General features: G+C 40.8%; 1 protein-coding gene across 5 annotated transcripts in view; it reads left to right on the forward strand.

Annotated features, from left to right (window-relative positions):
• LOC120629149 (prominin-like protein) overlaps positions 1 to 19,571 on the forward strand; it is a 58,275-nt gene that overhangs the window by 32,362 nt on the left and 6,342 nt on the right. For 2 of the 5 annotated variants that reach the window (XM_039897950.1, XM_039897952.1), the window contains 9 exons: positions 274 to 378; positions 1,695 to 1,836; positions 1,903 to 2,109; positions 2,204 to 2,392; positions 2,458 to 2,592; positions 4,838 to 4,996; positions 5,088 to 5,209; positions 10,917 to 10,967; positions 12,275 to 12,954. In XM_039897950.1, coding sequence (XP_039753884.1) covers positions 274 to 378; positions 1,695 to 1,836; positions 1,903 to 2,109; positions 2,204 to 2,392; positions 2,458 to 2,592; positions 4,838 to 4,996; positions 5,088 to 5,209; positions 10,917 to 10,967; positions 12,275 to 12,518 — 1,354 coding nt within the window. In that variant the 3' untranslated portion in view covers positions 12,519 to 12,954. Of the gene's footprint in view, positions 1 to 273; positions 379 to 1,694; positions 1,837 to 1,902; positions 2,110 to 2,203; positions 2,393 to 2,457; positions 2,593 to 4,837; positions 4,997 to 5,087; positions 5,210 to 10,916; positions 10,968 to 12,274; positions 12,955 to 18,296; positions 18,429 to 19,184; positions 19,266 to 19,571 lie in introns of those variants that run through there. The other 3 variants (XM_039897951.1, XM_039897953.1, XM_039897954.1) reach the window with 3 other exon arrangements.

Genomic DNA, 19,571 nt, shown 5'->3' on the forward strand with positions numbered 1-19,571 from the left:
ATATATTATTCCGATGTATAATCAATATTACTGTAAAGTTTTATCAAAATCCGTTCAGTGTTTTTTGCGTGAAAGAGCAACAAACATCCATAGATTCATAGATGTATCCAACTTTCGCATTTATAATATCAGTAGGATAGGATTAGTGGGATATTCAGCGCTGTTCAATGTCGGATAACATACATATGGCTATCAAGCGAAGCGGAGTCGACTGGCGGTGCTGCCCGCAGCACGGCCAGTCGGCGCCGCCTAGTGAGCCGTGTCCGCCCGCAGCGGCACGGGCGCCACGTTCCTGCTGGGCGGCGGCATCGCGCTGCTGCTGCTGCTGTACTTCGTGCTGGGCGTGGGCCTGCAGCGCCTCGTGTGCGACCCGCTCACGTGAGTAGCCGCGCCCGACGTGGCCTAGTTAGTAGACTCCACGTGCCTGGGAACGTTACGAACACTCTCAGGTCTGTAGGTGTCCTCACTGTTTTCAGTTCCTTCCTGAAGAAAGAATATTCTACAGCTGATATGATCCAACAATGATGGAAAAATAAAAAGCATGACTGATTTATATGAGCTTACTGATAATTGTGAAATGAATTTTGAAATTTATGTGGCTTCAATGACTCTTTTAAATTTTATAAATCTTAATATTTTGAATACTCTACATATTTACGTACGAGGGACCGTTTTGTCTGCGCTAGCGTATAAAGCAGTGGCTTCTCTTCTTACTTTGCAAAAGTCTTTGCTTGATCGATGCTGAATCCTTAATTTTTATTGAAATAAAACATAGACGGTGTAACTCGCTGAAAATGTATCTTTGGATGAAAGAACTTTTTAAATGTTTAAGTTGTATCTATATTTATATAGATCTTCGATAAAAGTTCGTTTGCGTATAGAAGATTAGATAGCACAACTCGCGATTACCAGAAAAATTAAGTTCAATGACTTGGTATCATACAAGACCATAAAACATGACCTTAAGATAATAATATCAACTGTAGAATTCAAGTTGAATCTATAAAAAGCGATAAATTACTTATTTTCGGTGCTATGTGCCGCTTATCTGGACACATTCGGGATATAATAATTCCAAACTAACACAACAATTAAACGAACTTTTTTTTAGTATATATATTTTTTTCGAACCCACACCATGTGGCTTTTGATGCCAACTCTTTGATTTCTCTCTTATGCTTTATACAGGCTTGTCATAACATGAGAATATCTAATGATAGAAGATCCGAACCTTTAGTAATATTTTACTTTACGCGAACACCCCTAACGTTTCAAAGTTATGTGCGTTTACGGCCAAATTCCTTCTCAAAGTTTGAGGAGACCCGTGCCCCGTAGTGGGTCTGTAATGGGTCGGTATGAAGGTGATGTCGATGATGATAGCAGTTACCGGGAATGTATTACGAGCAGTGTTGGGCCGCACTCTATACACGAGACGTCGGTTAATATGTTATTTACTATTGTGCGTAGTTTCGTCATGAAATCATACGCACATAATGATCATCGCCAACGGTCGGACGGAAGACCCGCAGGCCGGATTCGGAAGGCGGGCTCTACGGAGAAGAAGTTCGCAGGAAACTCAGTCATTGATCTTTTTCAATATCATCATTTTTACAATAGTAATTCTAGCTTGTGAGAAATGCAAGCGGAGCGGTGCGCTCCAAAGCGACAGAAGTGACCGACGAGTGTGTCCGCAGCGAGCCGCGCGGCAGCCGCGTGTTCGGCGACGTGGAGCGCTTCGTGGAGCTGGAGCGCGTGCTGTTCAACGAGCGCGCCGACCCCGACTTCAACATCACCTCCGTGCTCGTGGACTGCCACCGCAACCGCACCATCTATGAGGTACGCGATGCGATCTACGGGGCGAGTGGGCAGCCAACAGTGATAACGTGCCTCCCCCGTGCGCAGGCGCTGCAGCTGCACCGGCGCTACGACCTGGCGGCGCTGCGCGCGCAGGTGGCGGGCGAGGTGCGCGCGCGCGTGGCGGCGCTGCGCACGGACTACCCGCCGCGCGGCCGCCCGCTGCGCATCCTGGCGCCCGCCGCGCGCCGCAAGCTGGACCTGCTGGCCGCCAGCGGCCTGTCCGACTTCAACTTCGACCGCATCCTCTACGCCGTGAGTGCCGCACGTGGACTGTCTGTAGAGAATGACTCCGTATGTGATATCTCGATAACTATAGTATCCGACCCGTTATGCTATCTCCCGGCAGCTGGAGACCAACATGACGTCGCTGTCGCTGGACGGGCTGGCGGCGCAGCTGCGCAGCACGGCGCGCGCGCTGGCCCCGCGCGGCGGCTTCGCGGAGGTGGCCGACAGCCTGGCGCGCGCCGCCCTGCGCCTCGCCGCGCTGCACGACGACGTGGTGCGCCCCATGCTGGACCGCGTGGCGCAGCTCAACGTGAGTGCCCCGCGCCCCCTTGCTCCGCCCCGCGCCCGCCCCGCCTGTACCGTTGCGCGTTGCAGGCCACGGCGTCCGAGCTGCGCGACGTGCTGCGCTTCGACCAGTCGTCGCTGAAGGAGGCCATCAACTCGCGCATCCGCGACACCACCGAGGTGGAGCTGTTCCTCAACACGCAGGGGCCCGACCTGGTGCAGAACGTGAGTACGGGCCACCGACCGCCCTATCCTAGATGAAATATACTAGTGTCGGCAATAGTCAGTGCCATAGTGCAGTGGTATAGTTGCGTAGGTATACATTAATCGAAAAACTTATCGATTAATCACAAACACGTTGAAACAATTTACCCGTAAAAACCCTTTCTTTCGGGCCGCTGCTCTTCCTCGTATATATCAATGACCTGCCACAAGCGACAAAACACCCTATGGTGCTATTCGCAGATGATTGTACGGTAATTTATATTAGTAAAAATGTTAAAGAACACGAGACTGCAATAAATAACAGTTTATCGGATATAGTAAAATGGTTAGGTGATAATACTCTAAAGCTAAACTTCAACAAAACAACGGTTATGACATTTCAAAATATACGCCGTAAAACTTCATATAATTTAAAAATTAACTATTTAGGTAAAAAAATTGAAGTAACGCACTCAACTAAATTTTTAGGCTTAAAAATTGACGAAAACCTTACCTGGAAATCACACGCTGAATATGTTTGCTCAAGACTAAATCAATTTTCCTATTCACTATACATGTTGTCCAAGAAGGTTGACCAGAAAACATTACTAGTAGCATATCATGCCCAAGTAGTTTCAATTCTTAGGTATGGCATAGTTTTTTGGGGAAACGCAACAAATATTAACAGTGTGTTTGTTGCGCAGAAAAGGTGCATAAGAGCGATATGCGGAATCAAAAAAAGAGAAAGCTGCAAGCCATTCTTCAAGAAACTTAATATTCTCACTGTCCCATCCTTATACATATTTGAACTTGCTTTATTTCTAAGAAACAATGAGAATTTATTTGAGCGGCATAAACGAGAACGCTGTAGGGATAAGTTTAGGTTTCCCCCTCACAAAACCGCGTTCTTTAACAAAAGTGTATGTGTGATGGCTATACAAATATATAATAAGTTACCAAAGATCGTAAGGGAAAATAATTTAATTAATTTTAAAAAAGAGTGTTTTAAATTTTTAGTTAACAACACATTTTATAATATTAATGAATTTTATAATTAGTTTAAATATGACATTTAATGTACTAGTTCTAAATAATTAACTTTAGTCTGTAAAATATAAAACCTACACTGTTATTGTTGCACGCCCAAAGAGGCAATATACATTGGGACTTCATACTTATAATTCTATCCAACCTGACCTGTAATATGCAATAAATGAATTTGAATTTGAATTTGAAAAAAAAAATTTGAAGAACGACTGTACTGATCCATTTGTCCAATTTGCTAGAAACATAACTACTAAAAGATCTAACTATAAAAGTTTTTACTCTTGTTTAGAAAATATGCTATATGTTAGCTAGAAAATACATACTGATCAGTTTAGTTTTAGAAAAAACAAAAGTATAATTTTTTACAGAACGTTTTGACTTGTATGGATAAAGAGATATTTGTATCTTCATTATAAATGAATCTTACTACTCGTACCTATAGCTAGCGACTTTGTTGTCCCTTGATCACTTCGTATTATTTAAAAACTCAATTAGTTTGGTATAAGTTATAAGTCGTATAAAATCGTATAAAAAGTCGTAAGTCTTATAAAATGCTATCAGTAACTGAATAGAATATGCGAAAAGAAACACCCATCCCAACTTGACCGTTCAACTGGTTACACGTGGAGTTTTTCAAGGTAGTTTATTAGTACCGCGTTCATATCTTGTCTTATTTGCCAAATAACCCCATGGACTTCTTTATTGTTATATATGGTGAAAAAAATTAAATGATCATCATAATACAAAAAGTAATGAAATAGATAATCGAATAGGTTCACTAACGATTATACCATCCCACATCCCCACTGTAAGCTGTCGAAATTATCATCATAAATAAGACAAAGCATTATTTATAGTATTCTGTGACATGTTTACTCAGAATAACTGTGTCGCAATTTGTTTTATACGAAGTAACGTTGTTTTAGCGCCATGTCGACGAAAATTTAAACCAAAGATTCAGATGTTTCCGAGTCTCTCGACGTAGGAATTATTTGTCGTAAAGAATACTATAATAACCAAGAAAAAAAACAATGTAAATTTTGAGTACATAGCGCGCGCTGACTGTTAGCTCTGGAAAATTTCAAATACATACATATGGGTGTGGAGAGCGATCGCTACGTAGTTATTGCTTTCTCTCTCCCTCGAAAGAAGGTATTTCTCAGTACCACTCGACCCGTCACTTGCCGGTGCGAATTGTAAGCGACGATGGTGTCCGCAGCTCACGCGCGAGTTCGCGGAGGCCATGGGCGCGCGCCTGCAGGAGTACCTGCAGCGCGTGCTGGGCGCCGCGCGCACGCACGTGGGCGCGTGCGCGCCGCTGTCGCACGCCTTCAACGCCACGCGCGACTCCGCCTGCCGCGCCGTGCTCATGCCCGCCGTGAGTGCCGCCGCCACTGCCGCCGCCACTGCCGCCGCCACTGCCGCCCGACCGCGGGGCGCCGGCTGACGAGCGACCTCGCTGCTTTCAGAATGGCTTCTGGATAGCGGTGTCGTGGTGCGTGGTGCTGTTTCTGCCGCTGTTGGTGGTGGCGCAGAAGCTGGCGCGGCTGTACCGCCACCCCGACCCCTACCCCGGGCCGCTGGTCGAGGCGTACGTACCCCTCACGTTCCCGCCACACCGCCACACGCGCGACACCCGAACGAATCGCACGATTCACGCGTCTTACGGTTGTAACGAACTATACGTAGATATGCGAACGTGGGAGCTCGCACTCAAACGCGCATTCGTTAACGGCTGAAACTGAGCTTTAGCTGCCGTAACATTATAACCGAATAAACACGACACTCAAAGTGCGTGTGGCATCGACTCTATATGAATTTCAGTCGTATGTGAATGTCGAGTTTCGGTTTTCGATCAAAATTAATTTGACTTTTTAAGATGGATATATTGAAACTTTAAAAGCCGAAGTCTTTACTTATACTATTTGTCTACACACTGACAGCAACACACATACATGAGTCATAATTTATTGGCGATAAAAGTGACTGTATCTAATCGAATTAGAACTGCAACAGGCTGAGGCGACAAAAATTGGATACAGTACATTTTAGGCCATTTAAATTTTATTTTCAAACTACAAATTGCATAGACAAAATAGGGGTTTTGACTGAGAATATTTTAAGAAAATGTTAAATTTAAAACGGACAAGTACGTCCCTCAAGGAATCTTGTCTAATATATATTACATATTAAAACGCACTAGTCAAATACTCTATGGTATATATTTTTTTATCATAATAATTTATCTATTTATAATGTGTTCACTTAATTATGTCTGTGCAATTTACTAATTTCAACACATAAGTAATGAATGGTGGTGCAACGATGCAAAGTTTACCGCCTCGTTACAACTCTGTAATAAGCTGTTCCTAGAAGTAAGATGTCATCCATGTACCATTGTTATCCTTCTGTTGGAATCGTCTGCAGTTTTGCTTAATATTTCAGAAACTAATTTGGTATGATATAATTATTTGATACTGAAATATTTCATACATTGAAGGAAGACTACAGTTATATCTTTGATTTGAGTCTTCCTGGCGTCGGTTTGCATTGCAGTGTTCAGCAGTGTCCCATCAGAAAGTTAATGGGAGCCATACTTTCATATGAAGGTTCAAACTTCAAACTTGTGTGTCGCCTATAATGTATTCTGGCGTTATAGATCTGCGAGATAATATAAGTACATTATGCCACACGACTACCTTTAAAATAGGCCTGCATTAAAGAAATAAGCAATTTATTCATAGAATACGTATATTATGTAGATACAATTATAACGTATAGGAACAAAGTATTATTTGCGATTTCAATACTGCAGACGATCCGTTTGTGTTACTTTAAATTTTACTTTTTCTTTGAAGTTAATTTATGAATTGTTTGATATGATTTGAGGTCTGTTTTACCGTCCCCTTGGTTATGATTGTCTGAATTTGTCGATGTTTTATCTTTACCATTGGGTTTGTTGTGCACCCCTCATCCCGTAGTGAATGGAATCGCGCCTGGATTCTTTATCATTTGTCAAAAGCACCAAGTTTAGTTCTAGTTGTTGCGGTCCGGATGTATTTGTATTCGAGAGAGTGGGATTTATCAGGCCTAGCATGGCGACTATGTCACGGGTTTTGTTAACCATATACTACTAGTGATTGTTTGGCGACCATAGCAATTGTTATTGCTTATAGTTAAACTTATGCTAAAACATTCTAAATTCAAAATAAATAAACACGAAATTGTGCAGAAGTCTCCAGTAGTTTTTAAGTTAATATTGATAGAAGCCGGCGAAGGCTGGCAATAACCGTAACAATAGCTTTTTGAGTTTTGTGCCAAGAGTGCTGGACTGGCAAAGCGACCGCGAGCACTTCGCGACACTTTTGTCCCGCGGATTTTGTCGCCGTTGTATCGAGATGACTGGCTTATTTCTATGAGTTATATTTAGTTACGCGAGTTAAATTTGTTTGTGGTCATGCTAGGCACATTCGACAAGGTGATCCTGCTCTGTCGTCTTACAAACTTTAAACATAATTGCCGCGTCAGTTCCAACTCATACGACATACGAGCCCCTGTGTGGTTGAAGAGCCGAAGGACACGTTTACGCACTGATTAGAGAGGGTAGCTACAGGCGTGCAGTTTTTAATTACAGTGGTGGAATTAACATTGGGCGTTCGATGCGTTTAAAATTGTAAATGGATGAAAAAGTGAACCACCCGGAAGAGTTTTTACTCCATTTTTTTTTCACATAAGTTTCACAGCAGAGGGGTTTTTCTAGACTTCTTATTTAATCATTTTCAGATAGATATAGATTTTCTGTTAGTTCTTACAAATTAATTTTTCTTTGTTTTTAATTCACCGCCATTTTAATATTAATCTTCTTATAGTGACAATAAGTATATCAATTTCCTTAATTGACTTATGGGTGCCCTATTATGTATCTAACTGGGTAACAGTTTAATCCCTGGTTTGCAGTAATTTTTGCAATATTTTCGATCTAAAGTTAGCCATGAAATTATTTTTCAACCTTTCGTCGTTAAGTACAGGGGTGCTCCAACTTGACTTTTGTTATATTAAAGTTTCTAATGGTGAAGAGGATTGGAGTCTTGCTCTCCTAGTATTCTAGATCTATCTGTTCTATAGTAATATTATAAAAAAAAAAACGTAGAACCGTAGAAAAACTTAGTATGAACCAAGCTTAAAATAGCTCTATTTAATACATATTAAAGCAAGTTTTTCAAGTATTTTAAATTTCGTCGTCATGCCATCAGGTGCGATGCAGTCAGGCGCTAGTTATATTAAACTTGGGACAGATACTCATTCGTTATCCGATGAGTATCTGAAGAAGAAAACTTAAACTTATATTCAAATTCAAGAAAGCACATAAGCCATAAACAGATTGCGAGCGACGCAGTAAGCTGCAGATATTCACTATCTCGTACCAGATCGTAATCTTTTTAAGTTTCTTTTCGAATATATGCTTGATACGATCAGCTTTTAAATGACATTAAATGTTTTAATTTTTTATCCATAGTGTAGGGAAGTAAATACTTTCGAACGTTACCTGATAGGCATATATTAATAATGGCCGCTAATGTAAGACGGTGAAAAAGTTAGGCCATGAGTTAGAGCGCCCTTGTCCCGGACCGTCGCAGGCGGCGCAGTCTGACGGAGTGTTGTTCTCGCAGCGAGTGCGAGGCGCTGTGGCGGCGCGGCGCGCGGTGACGCAGGGCCCCCTCGGGTAACTCGCGCCGGCGCGCCTAGCGACCGCCGCTTGTGCTCTCCTTCCGCACGAGCGCGCCCCTAGCCCACTGGACTTCGCAAATGTTACGACGTCAAGGCATCGCCTGCGTTCTCAATCTCTTGGACGTATCTACCCGGCCATCAGTTGACACTCACAAATTATTCATTCCGTCTGTTTTAAGAAGATCGGAGAAGTTAAAAGTTTGGCATAGCGTCCTGTATCCCTGCGGCACTGAAAATTTATCTCTTTTGGAGAGTTTTGGTAGATTGGATATATGGAGCAATGGTAGTCAAAATTTAGTTTTTGATGACAATAAAAATCTGTTCCTCGGTTCTTACTTAATACTTTGCGGATGTGAATCAAGAAGAGTTGAGAATTCTTACTTCCTATGTATAATTATCATGGCTTTGACTTGCCGTAAGGAACTCGATTCAAACCGAAACGTTGGTAACATTTTGCGAAAATTATGATAACCTTGCGCTTCTTGACGTTGAAAGAGGAACGAGAGCATAATCGTAGTGGTCGGTACGGCGCGGCGGTGCCCACTGGTGAGGCTCGGACGTGTGCTCTTCGACCCCATAGCGGCTTGCACCAACATGCTACGTTGACTTGACCCCATTATTCCCCCATTGGCTCATTGGAATCAAAACCTCCTCACATATTAAAGTTTAACTCTCCTCCTCTTGTTACTTTTTCCTATTAATATATTCTTCTTTGTTTAATTTTAGCACTTTTATATTTTTCCACAGAGTCGAGAGATGTTTTAGTTGAAATTATCTGTGTTCTGGCTTGAGCCTTTACATCATATTAACGCACTTAACTAAAGTTAAGTTTGTCTGGTTTTATACAACAGAAATCCAGAACTCGACGTAGACGATACAAACTTAATTAACAGAGTATTCCAATTAGAATGTCGTATGGACTCTGATTTCAGACTCAAGCTCTCTTAAAAACCTTTTTTTTTCTTTTTTTTAATAATATACCGTAATTATACAATTTTGTGAGATATATTTTACTTTGCAACCATAATACTATTCGATAGGTCCCGAGACTGTTTTACCCTCTTTGCGCGAACTTATGAATGCTGTATTATGAATAATAGATATCGATAGTATATTCGAAGCCCCTCTATAATCAGTGGTAATGTTGCTTGCCTCCAAAAATTTAATGCATGCATTCCAATGAGCCAAGTGTTGAGTGTTGGTCGTTCGTTGTTGTGCGTAGGCCCTAACCGTAGTACGGGCTTGTATTTAGCTCGCTAGTCCATAGTCGTACATTGCTTGCGGTCGTCTCATCGAACACACACTTCCTCGTTGAGCCCCAATGTAGCGCGCAATGTACTGTGAACATTTAAAGCCGCATTTGTACATGCATGGAGTAAATTGACATATCTTATTACAATGAACAAAATAGCACACTGAAAACGTGTCACTTTATCGTATTGTTAAATGTATAAGTGATGTTTAAAATGTTTTTATCCTCTGGCAACACATCACACGTCAGTATCCTCCACGCAAGTATAAATCGGACTTCTTATAGTTTGTACAATAAGCACTAATATATTAGATAGAGGTAATTTTCGTTTGATAGTTTTTTGGTAATTTGATTTGACTCATGGAACATCAACATCATAACAAGTTTACTTTTCAGTGTCTATCCACCCGCGTCCCGTCGGCTATTTCGAAGTAAGGTGTTACTAGTGATTAGTTTACCCTGACGCTAGACATGACGTATTTCGTACCATTTTGTTATTGTAATGACTTATTATATTAATTCATGTGTAATTTAAGTACTAGCAACTTATATGAATAAGAGATACCTAAGTTATATGAGTAATATATTTTAACTGACGTACGTTTAGTTGAGACTCAATATACGACTATTGTGTAGAGTCACAAACACTTGAATACCAGATAGAATCTCCTTGTCCAGCATCCGTAGGTCTGTGACGTCGCGCCCCTCTACACATGAACTAGAAGGTGTCCGAATATATTTGTATTCTATATGTACTTTTAAAGAATTAACTACACTTTAATTTTATTCTTAAATTGGGCGCTCAATTTTCTCAACACGGAATTTGTAGATTCTCTCATATCATCTGAATGGGCAAAGGGGTACAGTAAATAATAGCAAAACAATTTCATGACTGACTTTAAATATTATTTATTAAAATGGTATCCCCTCTCTAGACATTGCTTCCAGTATAAAATAGTGGCACAATCTTCCCTTACATAATATTATTATAATTAGCAAACATTGGATATCCCTTCTCTCGAGAAATAAAAGCTTGGACCTGGATCCTACGACATTGTTTTGGTTCGACACTGAATCAGAATCCTGTACAAAAAGCCCCGTCAGCCTGATCTCACTAAAACTGAAAACACTATACGGAGTTCGTATGAGCTGAGGGCTTACATTCTCTATGACATTGATATCGTAACCGGCGCGCGGTGACGTCATACGAGCAGTGTCGCGCTGACGTCACGCAGCGCAGTTGCGATCTGAATGTGACGGCGAGTGCGCGCCCGGCGGCGCGGTCCGTGGTCGCTAACGCGTGTGTTGTCTGTTGCAGCGAGTATTTGTATGACGCGTACGCGGACCGCGATAACGTACCCCTCGCCAAGTAAGTGCCACCTGCCTTTACCCCTTCCGTTAGCAACCGTACCTCTGGCCTGCCTCTAGCGCCTCTTACACTCTCCATGCATGCTGCTAACCGCTTCCGCCGTGCGCTCGGGCTTACTAACCGACGTCAGCCGAATTCCACCCGGTCGCAACCGAGCCGCACATACATTTCAGTGGTGGCTCTCGCACGGTTCAGCTTCCAGCACCGAGCCGCAGAACTCGCGATGTTATCCTCAGCATCCTGGATGCCTGATAATCTTTTACCACCTTTTATAACAGACCATTTCTGCCGCAAAAACAAAATTTGCGAAATCAAGGCCTGCGCTCGATCGAAACAAAAATTCGAATATATTATTAAAGGTGCAGGTAGGTGAATCAAATCTCAGAAGCTATCCTTCCACTCAACCAGAAATGTATGTGGCATCGCGATTACCTACTTCGTTTTAACTGTAAAATTGATTAAAGAAAAACCTCTACCAATTGTGTAGATTTATAAAGATCGCCTAATTTGAACAGATCCTAAATTCTGTCTGTATATCAATAAGTATAACGAAATATACATAAAAAATATATTGAAATGATTCGTTATGTCAGGGTTCGTAAAGCCGAGTGTACATATTCTTTTGCATGGGTGTCTTTGAGAGGTTTTATAACTATCCGAAAAATAAAATCCTTAAGCAATAGTTAACTATGCGGTATCTAGCGAGTACAATGTAAATCTAACATGTCATTAAATGTAAACGATTGTTATAATAAGTGTAAGTTAGCATGTGTATAGGACAAGCATGGCATGCAAGTCCCGCACGAGGGTACCCAATAACAGACTGTTAAATTATGTTTAGTTAATTTATAATTTTTAGTTGTTTATTTTTGTTCGTCGGCTAGGAGATGGCATTAATAGCCGCCCGACTTAGTGTCATGCGGGCTCAAGTATCGAGGTACATGGTATTAATAACATTCAAGTATAAACGCGTATACTCGAGTCTTCAGCACCGTAAAAGAGATGCGCATGCTGATTTAGGTATGACATAGTCTTTTAATTAACTCTTTATAGAAATACATTTCTCTTAGTATTAAAACAGATTTTTGGAATAAAACACACCAAAATCAAAAATACGCATAGCGCTTTCGAGTAGTACACATCACAGGAAAAAGGTACGGATTGATCACCGTTTGTGACTTCCGTGATGGTTTGCACTCGGTTCGTTCCTGTGGTGTGAGCTGCCCCGAGGCGGAGCGCCGGCAGCGCGTGGTACCGCGGCACGAGCTCCGCCGGGCGAGCGATTCTGACCCTTGCGCCGTACGCAGCGGCTCCAAGCGCAGCACGCTGGACATCGAGGGCAAGATCGCGGAGTGGCGGGGCCGCAACGCCGCCGACGCGCTGGGCGGCGGCGTGGCGGGCGTGGGCGCCACTCGCACGCAGGTGGTGCTGGAGGGCCGCGACGTGGTGTGCCAGCTCGTGGCGCCGCCCGCCGCGCTCATCGACGACCTCAAGACGCGCCTCGACGCCAAGGACGAGGACAACGAGTCGGGCATCCACGAGTCCGACTAGGCGCCACTCCGCAGAGGAGATATTGGGTGCATGTGCACATGTACTGATAGCGTTCAAACCCAAATTATTAACTCCTCTTGCTAATCAGAATGTGGAACTATAAGGATATTCAAACTTTTATTTCGTTACGTTAAACGATTGTAAAATTTGATACGATATGTTTAGGCTTAATGGTTAACGGTTTTTGTATAAAAATTTATAACGTTAAAATTATTACGATACTTTTTGCCATTTATATCTTTGATGTTGTATTCGTATTATCTAAACGATTTGTAATAAAAATAATTGATTATATATATAACAAAAAACTGTAGGAGTGTACGTTGGTTAAAATGTTAACATTTTTGGTGAAAGGAGCTTTTACCAGTCGCCTCAGTGCAAGATTTGCTCGGCCGCAATCGAGGAGTCGTTTTTGACTATGGAACATCGGAATGAAATTGATCTTATTTGCATTATATTAAAGTTAAAATTCTTTGGCGTGGGTTTTTGAATTTGATTTGTTAGTAAAATAAAATCCAGAAGTACAGGATTTGCGAGCAAGCAAATTTTGTAGTAAGGCTACATACATGTCCAAAGTGCGAGTTGCGAGTGTGTTGCGTTTGTCAAAACGACCAATTTATTACTAGTCGAGACTTATTTCGGTTCGTTCGTCTTCCACGCCATTTGTCCACGCGGTTGTAAAATAATTATTTAGATTGTTACTTTGCATTAATAGCATCACTCAAAGCTTATAGGATAGATTTTGCATAATTAATATTACTTATTCTCTAAAATAAAAAGTTGCTCTTAAATGTGCCATATAATCTGAACGTAGCGAAGATTAAAAAATGAGCTATAGCTTTTATAAATCGTGAAATTCGTCCATTGCTAACCTCAGCGACCGGCTCGCCCTATATTTTGCGTAGTTATGACCAGTGACGGCGCGTGTCCCAAGCATATTCTAGTAATTATTGAATCCTTAATGACGCCACGCATCGTGCATATTTAGCATAGACGTCGCGCGTTTCATCAGCTCTATACTTAGTTTTTTGCGCCTGTCAGTAATATTGCTATTTTTCGAATTCAGCGAGCCCGGTCCAACGCTTTCAATTCCTGTGATGTCGTATACAAAATTGATCTCAATAATATATACTAAGAAGCATTCCGACCGAAATGGAGTAGACGTTGTGAGCGGATTTTTCTCAAAGTATTGGCATAGTTTTGATACAAAGATTGTACGGTAGTGTTCGCGTTTTATAAGCATTTTACAGTTGTTGGTAGCTTTTTGACAGCTTCACTGAGGAAAGGTCGCCATGTGAATTTTAGCGTTTGAGTTGTACTCGCTGTGACATTGAAGTTGAAGCTGGTGAAGATTGGCCTCTCTAAAACGTAACGTCCCTCCTATGTGCTAAAGCACACATGCAGAGTAGATTCCCTTGATTGGTCCTTACTTGTTAAGTTTTACAAACATAAGTGACCGGATCTGCCGAGCGTTGTGACATTATGTTTATGTTGTGATCGCACCCTAAGTTGATATCTGATTGCGCGAGCGCATCGGAGTTTGCCGTAGTTTGCCACACGCACACAAGTACTGCGAGAAGTACTCTCATACATAATTATAATCAGTATTAAGTTGTAGGCTAACCTTCACAAACTGCGAGATAGTGACTTTAAACTGGTGGCGCCAGTTATAGTTCATAAACCGGAGTAATGTTTTATTTCAATGTCACAGATAAATAATTAACGTATAATAGTAACGTATTTTTAAGGCTTTTTAATTGTCTACAAAATTTAGGAGGTAGGAATTTGTAAATTTTATATTCAGCATACATTATGCTTCATTTTTTTTGAATGTTAATATAATTATATAGGGGTAGTTTAACCATTTAACTACTATAAAGAACTAGAATATTGAAATTCATATCAAATTCTTAAACTATTCATCATATCATAATAGCGACGTGTTTAGGAATGGAAGGTATATCAATGATTATATTATTGTTACATCTAATCATGTATAAATATTACTAGAATAAATGAAAACGTCATAATCATAGGGAGTAGGCGCGCACTGCAGAGAATTGAATTAGTTTTAGCCAAGGAATTCATTGGGATTCAAATTGTATATGTATTGTATTTATTAGCATAATTTTTGTCTCCAATTATGTGTCATTCTATAGTAGTCTCGAAATACTGATGGTGTACTACGTACTAGAGTCGGCGCCCAAATCAAGTGTTGCAAATGCCGAGCGTATAAGCGAGAACGCTTGCTAAGACACTGCACGGTACTTATTCAGACGCTCTAAGACACTAAATCGCTCACGAGGTTTAAATAATTCAACCCATTTTCTTGATATGAGTAGAGGTTTAGGCCCAGAATTTTTCGCATAAACTTTCAGATGCTATTCTACATACTATACCCTCACCGACCGCGATGCACCGCGGTCTACTAATAATTACATGGTTTGCTTGGTTCCTAAGGGTTATCACGATTAGTCAATAACCTTTACTAACTTTAAATATGAAATATTTAATTTTTAGATGAAATCAATCTCAGGGATAAGCACATTCAAACAAAGGGTTTAAAACAATTGACATAGGCGTGCGCATAGTTCTTGTTGAACGTGACTACTCTAGTACTTAGTACATTATCATTCAAAAGGTCAAATTTAATGTTAGTTAATGATCTGTCTAAAAGGAAATCACCTATGTCCTGATCAAATCATTACCAATATTGTAATAAGCTGGGTCCCCACGTACAAAGTAATGGTCGACGCTGCATCTAAACATTCAAACTAAAAAGACTGCTTCTGCGAGTAGGGCAGGTAGCACCGATTAAACGAATATTTTCTATTGATTTCACGCAGTATATTTGAAATAACAGTAATTTAATACGTTACAACAATCTTGGTAGCCGGCCGCTGTGCGTATTTATTGACGAATATGAGGCTCTTGTTGTATTTGGAATGAAGCAGCGAAACTAATAAACGATTGGGAGCACTTTTCAAATAGAAGATGACATTGCTGTTCGCTTGTAGTTGACGTTAGATTACTTGTTTCTATGCTAATCACTATTGTCGATGTAACTTGTACAAGTGGTTCTACCGTAACAGTAAATACAATTGGGATTTTTCCTTAACTAATGCCCTAAGACCCCCTACTACTCGTATGCTAGCTATCTTTTTTTTTGGAAAAAGGACATACAGACGGTTAAAATAGTGATCTTATCGAAGAGCCGTTTAGTATTCATGATGTATGAAGGCATTAAAAATACCATGCACGCACGTGGCGACCTAGCATTAAACCACATATTGTATGTATATTAAATGAGGACTCATGTACAACATGAAGCCTATGTCTAGTTTAGCAGTATATGTAAGTTTGTGAGTCAGAGCAAGTTTGGTGTGATAGATTGTTAGGAGTAAGGCAGTTATTGCGACTCGAAGGCGGTAGAGACTGCAGGGCAGCGGGCTCGTCTCGTGGTAACTAACTATCATACATTTCATTATCTCGTACGTATAACTTCGTTATCCCGGCTGTGTGACTGTTGCATGTTGCAGGGCGTTTCGTTGTGCTTTTAAACACAAGATTATTTATTTATACTTCGCATTTTCAATGAGATGGTGCGGAGTGACTGCACGGGTTGAGCCATCTCGCTAATGGTTGACATCTATGTTTGTATCCGCCCCTCGGAAAGCTTGTTAAGCTATCGGTCCCGGTAATTATCATGATTGGTCGTAAAAATCTTACGTTGCTATCCAAAGTCGTTATTTTACGCTTTAACTAACCCAGTTTTTCTAATATAAATTCTTGTGGTTCAAGACCGCACGTCGCAAATTCTTCAATACTAAAATAATTTGGTCATTTATTAAATTACAATGATTTTTATGCATAATCTTACGATTTTAAATTGTATTTTGTGATAAAGATAGTTTTTAACTGTCTTAGTTAAGTTTTCTCAAATTATCTCACAAATGTACCTACTCATAACATACAATTTTACTAAATACGAACTACCAAGTGGTTAAAGTAATTTAATAACTAATTAGCACTGATTGTATTTTCCAGCTGCTGGCTATTGACACAGTGTTTATATTAAAGTAGTATGAAAACTACGAAATAACGTTCTATACGCCACACTCTACGTGCTATGGAGTTCTTACCTCGCCTAAAATCTTCATCAAATCTTCATCGAAATTGAAATAAAAATGTGTTAAATTAATTGCACACTTAACGCTCTGTATTGTAGCCGGTTTTCATTGCATGATCTTTTACCCTTTCAACTATACTATATCTATGATACTTTATCTATGACAACGGAACTTTAAGCAAGTTTTACTTAAGGCAGAAGTTTGCTTCAATATGTCAAACCTGTATCAAATTTCTTTATAACCTTTCTATTAGTTGTTTGATTTTCGCTTTTTCTTCTTTGAACTTTCTAGTGATTTTATTGAAGTGGGTTTATATTCTAGTTGTATTTTAAGCTGCCTATCCACCAGGGATGTGAGAATGCGGAGCAGTGCGTTACGACACCAGCCAATAGGATGTCTCCATTTTCAAACATTAGCATATCTTAAGTTTTCTCACAGGCTAGGCTTCAGCTAAAAAAATGTAGAATTGCTTGAGGTGAATATAATAACACTTCCACGTAACGCTGTTTGCATTCTTGACAGCCCTTCTGTAAAGGCAGCTTTAGGCAGGCTAATTGTTTTAGCTTCGAAAATTGATATTGCATGAATGTTGCTATTGATGTATTTGTGAGTGCAATTGTTACTTGCAGCGGGATTCAGATGATAATTTAAGATTTTAAACTATTTTAAGGAAGGAAGTATTACAGTTTAGCCTAGTGCGTTTGTCTGTCTGTTCGCAGCTCAACTCTGGACTTTGTATTCCAAAGCTGTGTATCTACCTACCTACTCCTAAAATGGGAACAATTTGTCTTTTGTCGTCTATCTCATGATGTTGGTTTTCGCGTATTGTGACCGACATCTACTAGCCTGACACCGTTTCATGAAGTATTAGATGAAGACCAGCCAGTTCAACGATTAGATCACATACAACAAACAGTTAGTTAGTCGAACAGACTGCAACGATCCGATTAATGAAGTGATGCAATGAATGAATACACTTTTTTGTTCACCAAAGAAAATAGTAGTTACGGAGATATAAACATGATTGTGTTGATGTATACCACAAATCTTTCCCAATTCTTTACAGTGCTAACCTAGCTCATCTGAATCCTGTTTAAAGTATTTTATTTTTGATATGACTTAGACAATCGGAGCTGACGACTTCTTTGGGACAATTTAAAGATTGAATTTTATCCTAGAGTCGTTTTTCACGAATAATCACCCAAACTAATACTTTTAATTTATGGAAGAAACATAATTTTTATGAAGTGAAGTCATGTCAGCTCCGGTAGTATCACTTATTCGATCATCCCCACGTCGGTAGTTCTTTAAGCAACCGAAAGGGCATAGTCTTGGCAAGATTACCCTTTGCTTTTAAATCTACCTCGTGGACGTGTATATTCGCGTTGGTTTCAAAGTAGCCCGACACTATTGCAAACGCCGACAAGTAAATTCATTTTAATTTTCTATAAAAAATATTATATTAATTCGCCTAAGGGCTATTTTTGAGCTCAGTATTCTTTTAAAAACTATCATGTTTGGGAAAGGACAAAAGGAAGATTTTTTCCTATTTTCGAAATGAAAGTATGAGTACATTAGCACGGTAAAGCAGTAACGTTTGCGCCGGTGGCGGGCGCGGCGCGCGGTCCGACGGTGTGTCACGTTGCAGTGCTTACAAGGCCGAGAAGCGCGGCGCCGGCGGCAGCGGGGCGCGGCGCGCGGCGCGGGGGGAGGAGGGCGCGAGCGTGGCGCCGCCTGTCGACGCACACCACGCGCGCAGATATAATGATATGGCGCCAAAGTGAGACTACTCCCGACACACCTGCCCCACTCTCACTCTTGTCACTTGAGTACCGGAAATTTACTCACTCTTCCTCTCTTCGATCACTGTTTGAGCTGCCTTTTCCCCCTTGTGTGAGGTATCTGCATTGCAAGGGGCCAAGCTAAGTCGAATGAGTAAGATACACCAGGAAGTTATGCTCAGCTCAGTAGCTTGCATAGCTACAGTACTCGCAACTTTTCTCTCAGCGAGCTATCGGAAACATTGGATGTATCTTTTTAATCTAATAAGAGCTAACATGAGCATAATAAAGCGATTGATGTGGATAAATTAAGTTTGCATTCCGAGGTACCTCACACATGAAAATGATGAAAAGGCAGTTCCGGGTTTCTTACTATTGATCATTCGTGCATGTGTCTTTGTTAAATGCTGCACTATCAATCTGGTACTATCATCATCATATTATCATCATATCACGCAAATTGTCCTCCATTTGTATACACTCACACCTTTGTTAGTGTTTCATTAGCATACTTCGAGGTCAGGCACACGACCGCAGTACTCGCGGGACTAAATTATTTTTTTAAAATCAACACAATGTAACGTTCTTATTAAATACATTATATTTTAAATGTTGAGAAATCCATTGTTCCAAAAGAATCGCGAACAAATCACCTGCAAAAAGTGTCCTCCATCTCGCTTTACGTAGACATGTGCACGGCACGCAATGACCGCAGTGTGTAGTTAGCGACTCATAGCTTTGGGTGGTGGTTGCAGGCACTGGGAAGAAGGACCGCCCCGCTACCACGGGCCTACGGAGTACGAGCGCCCTCCGCCATACTACTATCCCGGACCCGCGTAAGTGCATACTGTACACGAATTGCTTCCACTAGCTGGTTCCCAAGTGACTAGCATGGACCATCGTAATGTTTACGGTTTGCTGTATTTGAACTGCGATGATGGATAGTTCACGTATCACGTGAGCCGTATAAGGCACCCTAGGATTACGATAAATATGTGATGTCATGAATTTTGTAGGAATCCCTCGACCTAGTAGGTCTAAGTTACTATATTCATCTAATGAGCGTTTAAACTTATTCCACACAAAGGAAATTTTTATTTACTATTGGAAGATCTCTTTGCAAAAACAAAGGCCCCATTTTT

Source organism: Pararge aegeria, chromosome 14 (assembly GCF_905163445.1).
Source record: "Pararge aegeria chromosome 14, ilParAegt1.1, whole genome shotgun sequence".
Lineage (NCBI taxonomy): Eukaryota > Metazoa > Arthropoda > Insecta > Lepidoptera > Nymphalidae > Pararge > Pararge aegeria.